Source organism: Lactuca saligna, chromosome 3, assembly GCF_052625555.1.
Source record: "Lactuca saligna cultivar CGN05327 chromosome 3, ASM5262555v1, whole genome shotgun sequence".
NCBI lineage: Eukaryota > Viridiplantae > Streptophyta > Magnoliopsida > Asterales > Asteraceae > Lactuca > Lactuca saligna.
In genome coordinates this window covers 69,616,339-69,630,560 of record NC_136419.1, presented here as the reverse complement: position 1 = coordinate 69,630,560, position 14,222 = coordinate 69,616,339, and the positions used below count along the sequence as shown (strand labels likewise).

The 14,222-nt window shown below is 38.1% G+C and overlaps 1 protein-coding gene across 1 annotated transcript; it reads right to left on the bottom strand.

Annotated features, from left to right (window-relative positions):
- Positions 1-9,207: 9,207 nt before the first annotated feature.
- Positions 9,208-9,981, bottom strand: LOC145033768 (la-related protein 1B-like). The gene is made up of 3 exons (XM_078982312.1): positions 9,855-9,981; positions 9,586-9,657; positions 9,208-9,478 (listed from the first exon to the last, which is right to left on the bottom strand). The coding sequence occupies exons 1-3, from the start codon at positions 9,903-9,905 to the stop codon at positions 9,332-9,334; spliced, it is 270 nt and encodes an 89-aa protein (XP_078838438.1). The 5' UTR covers positions 9,906-9,981; the 3' UTR covers positions 9,208-9,331.
- Positions 9,982-14,222: the final 4,241 nt, after the last annotated feature.

Sequence of the window (14,222 nt, the reverse complement as noted above, 5' to 3'; positions counted from 1 at the left end):
AGTGTGATACGCTTACGCAATTTTTAATATAGCTTTCAAATAATTATAGGAATGTTATTAGGTCCTTAAAATAATTATTTGGGCTATTATTATGAGTTATATTGAGTGTTATTAACGCTTATAATAATAATAATAATAATAATAATAATAATAATAATAATAGCCAGACTATTAATTTGTCGCGGTTATCATTAGACTAAACCCTAGTGCTATTGGTACTAGGTTTTATCAAAGGAAAATTGTTTTGAGAGTATCAAAGCGCTGTCCGAGTGCCTAGTCACCACCTTTCAAGTGAGTGCATAGTCACTTTCATCTGACACATAGATATGAAGTATTTTAATATAAATTACGTGTTGTGTGTGCATATTGTCTGAATACTTGTTGTCTATGTTGGGTGAAAGATTTTTATACACGTTTTAAATGATTTAAAGTGTATATGTATTTTATATCTACAAAATGTGTTGGGTAAAACATTGGTAGATGAAATAGTTGTTTTGTGATAACACGATGGGAGACATCAATGTTGTTAGTGATCCAGTCATCTAGTGGAGTATAGATGATGACCATGGACGATACTAGACGGTCCGGTGGAACGCTAGTAAGCTCGTAACCTGTAGGTATTTTTGAACTAGATGCTCATTAGGTATTTTGAACTGAGAGTGTTCACTACGTATCTTTGAACTGAGTGTGTGCACTAGGTATTTTGAACTAAGTGTGTTCACTAGTTACTTTTGAACTAAGTGTTTACCAGATGTTTTCGACTACGTGTTCACCAGATATATTCTATAAGCCTTGGTAATGATGGACTTCGTGTTTATTCCTTAGGATGATCCTTAGGAATAAATAAACGAGTAATAGTTGATTGTTAGGGTAGATCCTTAAGATGAAAGAAGATAATGGGGATGGGTAATTGGGTTAATTGTTTGATTGTTTAAACATAATAATTATATTATTGTGGGTTGAAAACCCTATGTACTCACAGGGTTTCCCAAACTGACCCACTCAGTTTATTTACATCACAGCTGTTGATATGAAGTCACATTACACTAAAAGATTAAAGAGATGTAGATCACTAGTGTAAATAAATGTAAGTTCCGTTTATGCTTATGTTTATGTATTGACGATGACATCCCAAACGTTTTAACAAAAATAAAATACGTTTCTTCGAAAATGTTTTGATAACGTATTTATCGTATTTTTCTGGGAACAAATTCCGTAATATTTTTATGAAAAGAAGCACTCTGATTTTTATAAAGCATAAACAAAAATCGGTCTTTTCTGGCCGTAAAAATTGGGGATGTCACAGTATGGGTCCTGTGTTTTCAGTAGTACGGGCCCAAACTACCTTCCATAGCTACCCATATTTGTCTCAAGTATCATAACAACGCCCCAAGCACTAACGAACACAGTAAGCACTCTATCCTCACTCCTAGAGGAACACTGAAACTCTCATAAAAGGAGACCCTAGGCTAGCAGGCATCAAAATAAGGCAACTCTATCATGCACTTCCTGAAGATCCTTAGCCTAACACTAGCATGTTGTTCTAACATATCACATAAACAAATAACTTGTATGGTAATTTTGGGGTAACTTACTGGCTTCGGCTGATCGTACCCTCTACGTCCTCTTTTACTTATTTTTTGAAAACCATTTTTAATTTGTTTTTGCAAACACTCCTTGATTTGAGACTGGATTCACACGAATGTTCCTCCAATTCACTCAAACCAAGGCTCTAATATTGTGACAACCCGAAAAATTTTCGTCACGATAACCTGTTCCTGTCAGCAAAACCTGTCTATCTTTTAATTTTCTGTTAACATATTAGATTAGGTCATTTAATTTAAGACTTTTATAATGACCTCGTGAGTGTCCAAACCCATTAGAAACACATGAAAACACCCCAAATTATTAATTGGAACACTTTTAGTATCGACCGCGTTGGGTTACGACAACTTAATCGGATACGACCAAAAGCCCCGTTTAACGTTAGTATCGGGTAGAATTCCACCGAGCCTCAAACCTGAACCCTATTTAAAGTAGAGTGGGCTTCATTCGAATTTTTTCCACTCTCTCTCTCTCTACTCTCTCTGTCTTAAAATTCAAGTCTTGATCCGAAATCACCCATTTCAAGCTCCAAATTGGTATGTAATCCTTCCTAACTCATAGTATAACACATTTAGCTTTCAAATCCATGTTTAAATCATGAAATACGACCAAAAACATGTGATTACAAACCTGGAACACCCTTAGGTTGCAAACACACATAAATGGGGTTTTGGAGCCTCAAAACCATTCCAAATCACTTTTGGAGCTTAAATATGACTTCGGGGCTTAGAATACTGGACTTAGAACACCAAAACCTTAACATTTGAGGGGTAAACATGGGTTTACGGCCCAAGAACATGCTTGGACCGTAAACACCCTTTCATAGGCCGTAAACCCCTTTTAAGGTGTTAAAATGCCCCTTAAACACCTCCTAAGCCTTTGAATAAAGTCTAGAATCATCCACCAATGTGTTATGGGCCTTAAACCTGCAAGAAACCATCCCCTAGGGAGATTACGGCCGTAAACCCCTACAAGGAATGGTTCATGGGCTGCAAACTGCTTTGTGGTGGTCAAATGGTGCCCTAACTTCCTTCCATGGATTGTACTTTGGACTAGAAACACTTGGACTTACCCTAGGATCACCAAAACACAATACGAATGAGTACATGAGAGTTTACGACCGTAAACTCCTAGTTTACTGCCGTAAACTCCATAATTGGTCCATATGTTGCTCAAATTCCCTTCCAATGCTTTAAAACCAAGCCTAGCATTACCCCACAAGCGTTTTAAGACCATTAAGAACCCAAGAACACCCATACCATGAGTTTACGGCCATAAACTCATGGGTACATGGTCTTAGGGCCGAAAACTCCCTTAGTTTCGACCGCGTCGGGTTACGACAACTTAACCGGGTACGACCAAAAGCCCCGTTTAACGTTAGTATCGGGTAGAATTCCACCGAGCCTCAAACCTGAACCCTATTTAAAGTAGAGTGGGATTCATTCGAATCTTTTCCACACTCTCTCTCTCTACTCTCTCTCTCTCAAAATTCCAGTCTTGATCCAAAATCACCCATTTCAAGCCCCAAATTGGTATGTAATCCTTCCTAACTCATAGCATAACACATTTAGCTTTCATATCCGTGTTTAAATCATGAAATAGGACCAAAAACATGTGTTTACGGCCCTGGAACACCCTTAGGCCGCAAACACAGATAAATGGGGTTTTTGAGCCTCAAAACCCTTGCAAATCACTTTTCGAGCTTATATACGACTTAGGGGCTTACAATACTGGACTTAAAACACCAAAACCATAACATTTGAGGGTTAAACATGAGTTTACAGCCCAAGAACATGCTTGGACCGTAAACACCTTTTCATAGGCCCTAAACCCATTTTAAGGTGTTAAAATGCCCCTAAAACACCACCTATGCCTTGAAATAAAGTCTAGAATCATCCAACAATGTGTTAGGGACCTTAAACATGCAAGAAACCATCCCCTACGTAGATTACGGCCGTTAACCCCCGAAAGGAATGATTCATGGGCCGTAAACTCCTTTGTGGTGGTCAAATGGTGCCCTAACTTGCTTCCATGGCTTGTACTTTGGACTAGAAACACTTGGACTTAACCTAGGATCACCAAAACAAAATAAGAATGAGTAACATGAGATTTTACGGCCGTAAACTCCGAGTTTACTGCTGTAAACCCCATAATTGGTCCATATGTTGCTCAAATTCCCTTCCAATGCCTTAAAACCAAGCCTAGCATTACCCCACAAGAGTTTTAAGACCATTATGCACCCAAGAACACCCCCACCATGATTTTACAGCCGTAAACTCATGGGGACATGGTCTTAGGGCCGATAACTCCCTTAGGAGTTTATCGTGAAGAGCAAACTCCATATTCAGGCCATACACCCCCTTAGATGCTACCCGAGTCACTCCTAACACTTGAAATAAAGTGTTTTCGCGCCTCAAAGTGTATATTCTCAATTGATTAGTAGTTCAAGGCCTAATTAGATACAATTATGTATTTCCTCATATTACATAGGAACCTCGCACGCGTTCAAGCCTTGATCTGTCATTTAGCATCCAACCGACACGTTTCTCGTCTGGTGAGTTCATACCCCTACACCTTTTCCGTGTTTTTCAATGTTTTCAGGGGGAATACAAACAAAAGTACAAGAATATATTGTACTTAAACTTATTATTTCATTTGAAATGTTTCGTATTTCATATACTTTTAACCCTGGAAATCGTATTAACCAACTACTTGACTTGCAGAGTTAGTTTTCAAACTAATTGTAACCCTTATTATATAGTGTTATATTGTATATTTTACCAATGATTTTTCCACTTCATTTATGTTAAAAATCATCAACCTAGAACTTTAGAACACGTCCTCGGTAACACTCGATAGATATACGCGAGTGGAGGATCCCCTTTGTAACCAGAATCACAAACAGGATTTTTCACATTATTACTTGTAAATTTGTTAATCTTAATAATTGGAGACACGTCCTCGGAAACACCCCACAGAGATACGCGAGTGGAGGACCGCCCCTGTAACCAAAATCTCCTGGATTGGAGTGTGTGATTTGAGTGTATAGATCTATACGGGATTGACAACCCCGCACCTGGCTGCTAGCTACAGTCGAACCGAAAGGTTTAAGGGTGACAAAAGTCATAAAATGATACTAGACTTCATATTGCCATATCTAGTCTATCGTATGGTTATGGAACTCGCAATTTAGATAATAGAGATTTACATATTGGTAATAATGAAATTAGTAAGCTAATAACTTTAAGAATTAGTTTACTTCCCACATAATAGTTTTATATATGTGTTAAAACTAACATACATTTCAAGGATAACCAGGCTTTCAGGAAACTTCACATAAATACTTTAAGTATGGTCAATACTTGTACATTACATTCAGAACCGGTAACCAACTCCAAACTTTTAAGGAAAACAAGGGCTTTTCCTGGGATAACAGAACTCGTTTTAAACTAGACCGTGTAGTAACCAGATAGCAAATTGTTTTCAACCAAACTGTGTAACAAATGGATAAACAAACTTTACTTATAAGAAAATATGGGATTTTCTTGGATAACAACTTTTTCAGAAAACTAAAGGAAACTTGTTCATTTTCAGAAACAAACCGCTTATGAACTCACCAACTTTATGCTAATTTTTAAACTCCTTGTATTCTCAGGTTCTCCTTAGACAGGTATCCCGCGTCCTTTTGCAGAAGACGGAGCAGATGGAATTCACGTCTTAACTTTTGTTTAAACTTATGTATCTATATGTATTACTTTGCTTTTCTACTTTAAAACAAATGTAATGATCCTATGTATTGTAATGTTTTGCGTTTACTATGCTTACTATGTACATTGGTTGTGATACTTTACATAACGTCCTCCGCCCCGGAACGTTTCCACCATCGGTCTCGGGGTGTGACAAATACCAACTTGTAACATCCAAAATTTCCAATCAATTTAAACTTTTCAAAAGCAAGCCATATTCGTTAATTTAACACAAAAAGGTTTTAAATTCATTTATTATCAGAGTATTTCCCAAAACCACATCATAAACACATAAAACATGAGGAGCGGTACGATCACGCCTTTGCATTGCCACGATCTCCTGAAGTACCTGAAACAATACACTGAAAACTGTAAGCCCGAAAGCTTAGTGAGTTACCCCTAAAACACCAACCATATATACCATACACGTAACATATCATATCATAAACAGAACAACCGTGCACTTCGGGTCTACTGTGTGACTCATCCGCTGCACTTGGCCTTTAGTCCACCTGGTCCACCATCCGAGTCTAGCCATATACATCGAGTCTATAGTGTGGTTGGTCCGCCCGGACCGGACCTTTAACCCACTTGGAGCACTCTCTGAGTCTACAGTATGACTGGTCCACCCTCGTAGGGCCTACAGCCTAATCGGACCGCTCGATGTGCCTTCGGGATATCCGGACCGTCTTGGGTATGTTGGCCTACAACACAAAGCAGGACCCGCCTCAACCCAACCCCAGTCAACCATGTGCACATAAACATATAATCATATAGCAATTCCTCACTAATCAACGTATCTAGTAGATCACACATATAGCACACTCTAACCAAGATACCGACCTAACCGGTCACTAACGTAGCATCATCCTATATACCAGGATTCCGACCTTAACCAGGTCTCTAACATATACCATCCTAACTACCAGGATGCAAACGTATAGCAAATCAATAACATAACAACTACCCGGATTTCCATCTGATAAAGGGCCAACCTTGCTGCCTTAGACCCTGTCGATATAGTGAGGATAAGTCACCTCGTAGTTGTTGACTGAAGAGATAAGATCATGTTGCTCCAACCTCCGATACGAACTCCATCACTGATCAATACCAAAATATTGAAATCAATAAATACGAATAATTACCAAGGTACCCTTGGAAGTCCACTGGTAAACTCTTGGTCAAAATCAAAGTCCTCAGTCAAAGTCAACCTTCCTGTGTGACCCTACTTGCCGATTCGCCCCGTCGACTCGCCGAGTCCCAAAATTCTGATTCCCTTCTCGCTCAACTCACCAAGTCATCCCTCAGCTCTCTGATTCACCATTCAACCAGAAAAAGGTTAGGACTCCACAACCAGACTCGCCGAGTCCAAGGCAATATTCAACAGACTCGCCGAGTTGTTCTTCCAACTCGTTGAGTCCATGCCAACCTTCATCCAACTCGCCAAGTTCACCCATGGAACTCGCCGAGTCTCTTCAGTTCTCATTCCATATAGAGGCTTTCCAAGCCATGTAGGGGCTCAAATCCCTAGATCTACCCTTCTACAAGCCATTCCTCACGTAAAGTGGCAAATTTTATTTGAACTCCAGGAGCTATGAGCCCAAAATGCTTTAGGGCTAGACTTTTAGGACAAACGGCTTCACTAACAACTCAAAGACTGAAGCTTTATGACATTCTAGGCCATCAGGAGTCTAGATCTGAAGTAGCAACCACAGATCCAACTCCAAATCCGAGATAGGTCTCAAAACAATTTGAGGAACTCCCAAAACAACCACCAAGGATGAACCACAAGGGAAATAGCTTAAGGTAAGAGCTCCTTACCTCAGAGATGTGCACAATTTTGATGTAGATCCTAGATCTTTACAAGCCTCTTGATGCTAACTCCCAATTCCCAAGCTCCTTTCACAATTTCCTCTTCTAAGCCCTAATCTTTCCAACAATGAAGCATCACACGAAATTAGGGTTTTCTGGAACTAAAGGGGAAGGTAAAGAGGCTGAGGGTGGCTATAATGTGCTTTATATATGGAACAGACTCCAGATTAGGGTTTTTCTCCCTTCAACGCCAACTCGCCGAGTCCACCTGCCCACTCACCAAGTTGGTCACTTAACACGCAACCAAAATCGTGACTCGACTCGCCGAGTCGATCATCCTTAATTAGATCAAGCACCCTGAAGTTGCACCTCTAAACTCGGGGTGTTTCACTGTAGCAATATTTTTCATTAAAATAAGATCAACGATTCAAGTTTCAAATGAGAGCATATAATACAGATTTTGTAAATATAAAAAGCAACAACAAATGTATTCAAAATTTACTCAAAATCGACCTTTGGTTTTGGAATTATTTCATTACAAGATGTCTATACAGATGACATTTTCAACCCCTATGCCGATGACAGGTCGTCGGGACCACTTATCCGACGACATGTCGTCCGTACAAAGTCGTCGGAATAGTCCTGTCGGTAAAATTGAAAATGTCATTGGGATAAATGTTGTTGGTACAGAGAAACCAATGCCAACGACTTGTCGTCTACAAAGGATCGTTGGGAGTGATTTTTTATGTAAAAAAAAAGTTTTATTATATACCTATTCTGACGACATGTCGGCGGCTTATACTATGGTCCTCCGGTGGTGGTTAGTTGTCATCAGAAAAACACCAATTCATTAAAAAAATAGAAATCAAATATGCTATCTGTTTTGTGGGTTGTGGTGGCCGGAAGGAGAAGTTGGGTCGTCAGGTGGTCCTCTGATCACAACTTCACCAAAAAACAACCAAATCAGTGAAAAAAAACTATGAAATTAACAAAATTTAGTAAGCTTACCAGAAGTCGTTGTCGTCACAAGTGAAGAGTAGTGGTTGGAAAGCAAGGGTTTTGAAGCATGAGTCTTTGTTGGGAGGTGAAGGAGCTAAGGAAACAATCTCTACAAATGAAATAAATGTCTACTGCATTCTAATTGGCTACAACCCTATACCGACAACATGTCGTCAGTATAGAGCTGTCACACGGATCTTCAGTTTTTATCCAAACGACATGTCGTCGGTAAAGCGCTGTCATACGGATCACCATTTTTTATCTCAACGACATGTCGTCGATATAGAGGTTGTTAGTAATTCTTACACCAAGGAAAATAAACAAGTCAAAACTAAAAAAATTCGTAACATATACCGACCACATGTCGTCAACATAGGTTTTTAGTATACCGCCAAAATGTTTTTTATTCCTACTGCACCTATGGAGATGACAAGTTGTCTGAATAGAGACTCGGGTCAATGCTATCTGGTCAAAGTAAAAAGAACGCTATACCGACGTCATGTCGTCGGCACAACAAATTTTTTACCGACGAAAGTTGTCATCGGAATAGATATCATCGGGATAGATGTTTATTCTTGTAGTGTTTTGGCATAGATTCGACCAACTATGCACATATATTCATAATTTTTGAAAGGCATTGCAGGATTTTGGTTTGGAAATCATTTAAATAATTGTCTATAGATTGATATTAAAAACAAACAACGATATATGTAGTGTCTAAACCATAAATTTCATTATTAATTAAATTAAAAGCAAAACAACCCTTTAGAAAACAACCAACCAACATCTAAAAAAAAAGAAACAAAATCGTATCTAATAATTTTCATAGATCCAAAGAAAAGTCATAACATCCAAGAAACCACTCTCCAAAGTTAAAAACTAAATATATGATTTTCTATGTTTCAAGTCTTATTCATTTTTTTCTTCTTTTCACCTTTTTCTCTGTTTATTATTATTATTATTATTATTATTATTATTATTATTATTTTCATGTTTTGTATGTGTTAAATGGACATCTCAAAACATAATTTCAATATGCCATAGAAATCCATGATATCCCCTACATAATTCATCATCGAGATCTTCTCGTTTAAAAAAAATGGAAGAAAAACGTATTCTTTTACTTATAAACCATATGTTCCATCATTATTCTCTTTTGTACCCGAGCTTCATTTGAGCCATGGTTGCCCCCTGAAAACCATGGAAGCCTCCACCATGTTGCGATTCGATACCGAATTACCATGACAGCTTTCAACATTAATGGAACTTGGGATAATCCATCTCATCCAATCATTTCGCTTCCTCATCTTCTCACCCTACAAAATGAATTTTAGTATCAAGTCCCATAACATGGTTACATAGAATTTAATATTTTTATGAATTAGAACATGTTTGATATGACTTGAAAAAGATTAATACATACCATCACTTCCACAGCTCTTGATGCCCGCATTACATCAAGAATTAGCTTAACATTGTCAGTTAAACACAAAACCTGCAATAAAACAGGGATATTAATTGATATCAAATGCAGCATAAAAAAGAGAGTGTATGAAGGGACCATTATCAATGTGGCATGATGGTGATCACTTTATATGAAACACTTTAAAATGGAGTTGACCCATGTTTGAATCTCATAAGCTTCAAAAAAAGTGTATGCATCAATTTATGCATCTTGTATATAATACTTACTTTCTTGAAGTTTGCTATTAAAGTGACATGAACCCAACCTTGTTCGTCCATCTTTTGTCGCAAGTATAAATCTTTAACCAAACTCTCATCACTGCAACAAAGGGAAATAAGATGTTAATTGTTTTGAACTAATTATAAACCACCACAAAAGTTTTAGATATGAGAGATTATAAAGAACCTGAAATAATAATCAATTTGTTTCACAATCTTTTCATGCAAATCTTGATCTTGAACAGGTAAGGACACTGGAGACTGCATCGGTGTCATCAGCGATGCAGATTGAGTTGAACCTTGAACATAAGAGGCCAAATCTGCATGTACATAAAATGCATTATACAAACAAAACAGAAAAAGGGTTGTAAAAATTAAATACATAAACCTAATTTGTATTTGCAGTTGGATTTCTTTTTTCTAACTTTGAACAACTATTAACTAATTTAACTAGATGTATTTTTCATATTATGAAATATAAATGAATTATTTATTTAACAAGTTAGGGTTGTAAAAATACATCAACCTAATGTTAGCCCGTGTGATAAATAAGTTGAGATGGGGTTCGAAAATGTAACCCGTTTATCAAAACCAGTTTGTATAGAAATTCATAACATGTTTAATTCCACATGTAGAGTTGAATAATAAAAGCTTACCAGGATACATGAAATTGTTGCCAAAAGGGGGAACTGGCACATGCATTTGTGGAGACATGAAAGAATTTGAAACAAGTGGAGAGGTTCCACGATTCACAAAACCCCTACGAAAGCCCCTCTGACGCTGCATGTTGTTAAAACTTGTATGCTGGTTCCACTCCCGATTGCCACTTGGACGTTGTCCGCCATTGTTGCCTCTTCTTGAAGAATCCATTAATTGCAACGGTTGCAGGTTTTCCGGATATTCTTCACGAGGGAGTTTCGACTATCGGATGTATATATGTATATATGTGCATCAACCACAGGTGCTGCATTATTTAGTATTGTAGTAGGATTCAAATTATCCCACCACAGCTCTGTTTCCATATATAATACTAACGATTTCCACAAGTTTAGATAGGTTATCGCAGCTAAGGTTTATCAAGATTAACGAATTCGAATTTGATTTCTTATGTAGCAAGAATTACATAAACTACCCCTTTGAAATTAGGACTTTCGTCCGCAGCTCCATGTCATTCAAATGTACACGTCAGCCCCCCATTTTAGTAGAATCTTCCGCAAAGCACCCTAAATAAGCGTAATTTAGTCACCGATATTGGTATGCCCAAAATAAAAACGAAATGTAAATGAAAACTTTGGATTTAGTCATTTTGTAATCGGGAAGCCACTAACTAGCCGCATGAGTTAACACCTATTTTTAATTTTTCACTTTTTTTTAATATCCCATACTCCACTACTTAGCCACTTCGCTTCACTATGACTTCCCTCTTCTAAGCTTATTGTGAAATTCACCCGTTCAACTCCCTGCTGCTACTCCATGCTTAACTAAAAGATCGACTTATTAAAAGATTGAGAATCATCCCTAACCATTGCAACAATAAGAAGACATGCCCATACATTAAGGAAGCCCAAGGACCAATATATAAAGTTATGTTTCATACTTAAGCTTATGATGTTTCTATTGCTCAGCCTTAGCACTGGTTTCCCCTAATTAACGAGATCTGATCATGAAATACAATGTTGTTAATGTTTTCTACACAATGACACTCACTACTGGCGTTGGATTGTATACAAATATTATTGGCGTCAAATCTGATCTTTCCTCGAACATAGGTATACTCTTTTCTATTAGCTCTAAAAGACCATTTAGTTCGTTGTTGTTAGCAATGGTTTATACATGCCCATCACCCATGTTGGAAAAACCCAAAGATAATAAAGTTACTAATGAATTTGATGATTTTTTTTTTCGCTGATGGATTTTTGTACCCGCGAGATCCTCATTCGATATGACAGTTCATGTGACTTATATTTGTCCACTCGATCTCGATCTCATGTTTCTCTCTTTTCCACCACCAGGTCTATATGGAATCAATGATTGGCATGTCCTCATGTACTTGATTCTTTTTTAATTAGTTGTTTTATCTCATGTAATAAAAGCGATGTTAGTTTGTCTTGCCATGCTTGTCATCTTGAAAAACGCATTCATTTTGCTTAATTTTGATTGTTTAAATACACATGTTTCTTCTATGTTTTGTATTGTATAGCCTAATCTTTGTACCTCCCTTATTATCTGTTATCAGTGTAACTGGCATAAATTATTATATCCTGTTTTTAGATCATTACTCTTATTTCTTGTGGGTGTATCGCTTATGCAATAAATCTGACACATTTGCAAGATTTCTCCACTTTCAAGCTTATGTCCAATACTAGTTAAAGTTTTTTTTTGAACAACTAATCTAATCTAATTTAAACTACTCTTAAATCACCTGTCTCAAACAAGAATTGTAACCGCAACCTCAAGAAATGAATATAATACCTAATACAGTTGGATAGAAGGGCTTTGGTTAATTAAAGAGAATTAATCAAATCATTCCGTTATGATCATGGCACGAAATTTGACAATCACCACTTCATACAAAAGAATGGAAAGATCGTTGAAATGCCTAGTAGTGTTTGATTTGCTTGATACAAAAATGGACAATGAATATATTACCTATATATACAATGAGATTTAAATTTGGTTATATGCTAATCTTTTTTTGGTACTCTGTGTTAAATTCTCTTTATTTCTTATTAATATGCCAGTTTTTGAATAACACTCCCATTTTTTTTACTGTCAATTTACTTGCATTTTGAGCTTGCAGTTTCAAAACCAAAACTGTATGTACCATCCAAAATTTCCAAACAATTTGACTGGTCCGCCCGCACCGAGCCTTCAGTCGGCCTGGTCCACTCTCTGAGCCTCGGTACGTCTGGTGCACCCTCGTGGGGGCTACACCCTATCCGGAACGCTCGCTGGGCCTTCGGGATATCTTGACAGCCTTGGATATGTTGGTCTACAACACAAAGCATGACCCGCCTCAACCTAACCTCAGTCAACCATGTGTACATAAACATATAATCATATAGCAATTCCTCACTAACCAACTGATCTAGCAGATCACATATATAGCACACTCTAACCAGGATACCGACCTAACCGGTCACTAACATATCATCATCCTATATACCAGGATTTCGAACTTAACCAGGTCTCTAACATATACCATCCAAACTACCAGGATGCAAACATATATAGCAAATCAATAACATAACAATTACCCGGATTTCCATCCGATAAAGGGTCGACCTTGGTGCCTTAGACCATGTCGATAGAGTGAGGATAACTCACCTCGCAACCGCTGACTAAAGAGATAAGATCACGCTGCTCCAACCTCCGACACGAACTCCACCGCAGATCAATACCAAAAGACTGAAATCAATAAATACTAATAATTACCAAAGTACCCTTGGAAGTCCACTGCTTAACTCTTGGTCAAAGTCAAACTCCTTAGTCAAAGTCAACCTTCCTGTGTGAACCTAATCGCCCAGTCACCTGGTCGACTCGCCGAGTCCCACAATTGTGAGTCCCTTCTTGCTCAACTCACGGAGTCATCCCTCGGCTCACCGATTCATCGTTCAACCAGAAAAAGGCTAGTACTCCACGACTAGACTCGCCGAGTCCAAGGCAATATTCAACTGACTCATCGAGTTGTTCTTCCAACTCGTCGAGTCCATGTCAACCTTCATCCAACTCGCCGAGTTCATCCATGGAACTCGCCGAGTCTCTTCAGTTCTCATTCCATACAGAGGCTTTCCAAGCCATGCAGGGGCTCAAATCTGTAGATCTACCCTTCTAGAAGCCATTCCTTACGTAAAGTGGCAAATTTTACGTGAACTCCAGGAGCTATGAGCCCAAAATGCTCTAGGGCTAGACTTTTAGGACAAAGGGCTTCATTAACAACTTAAGGACTAAAGCTTTATGACATTTTAGGCCATCATGAGTCTAGATCTGAAGTAGCAACCCTATATGCAACTTCAAATCCGAGATAGGTCTCAAAACAATTTGAGGAACTCCCAAAACAACCACCAAGGATGAACCACAAGGGAAACAGCTTAAGGTAAGATCTCCTTACCTCAGAGATGTTCACAATTCTGATGTACATCCCAGATATTTACAAGCCTCTTGATGCCAACTCCCAATTCACAAGCTCCTTTCACAATTTCCTCGTCAAAGCCCCAATCTTTCCAACAATGAAGCCTCACACGAAATTAGGGTTTTCTGGAACTAAAAGGGAAGGTAAAGAGGCTGAGGGTGGCTATAATATGCTTTATATATTGCACAAACCCCGGATTAGGGTTTTTCTCCCTTCAGCACCAGCCGAGTCCATTTGCCGACTCG

Bases quoted from the DNA above. Each gene is read 5' to 3' on its own strand.
- LOC145033768 (XM_078982312.1), bottom strand. From the start codon at position 9,905: ATGGACGAACAAGGTTGGGTTCATGTCACTTTAATAGCAAACTTCAAG. The intron at 9,658-9,854 runs GTAAGTATTATA...GTTTTATTGCAG, and splicing joins TAATAGCAAACTTCAAGAAA to GTTTTGTGTTTAACTGACAA. The intron at 9,479-9,585 runs GTATGTATTAAT...TTCATTTTGTAG, and splicing joins CAAGAGCTGTGGAAGTGATG to GGTGAGAAGATGAGGAAGCG.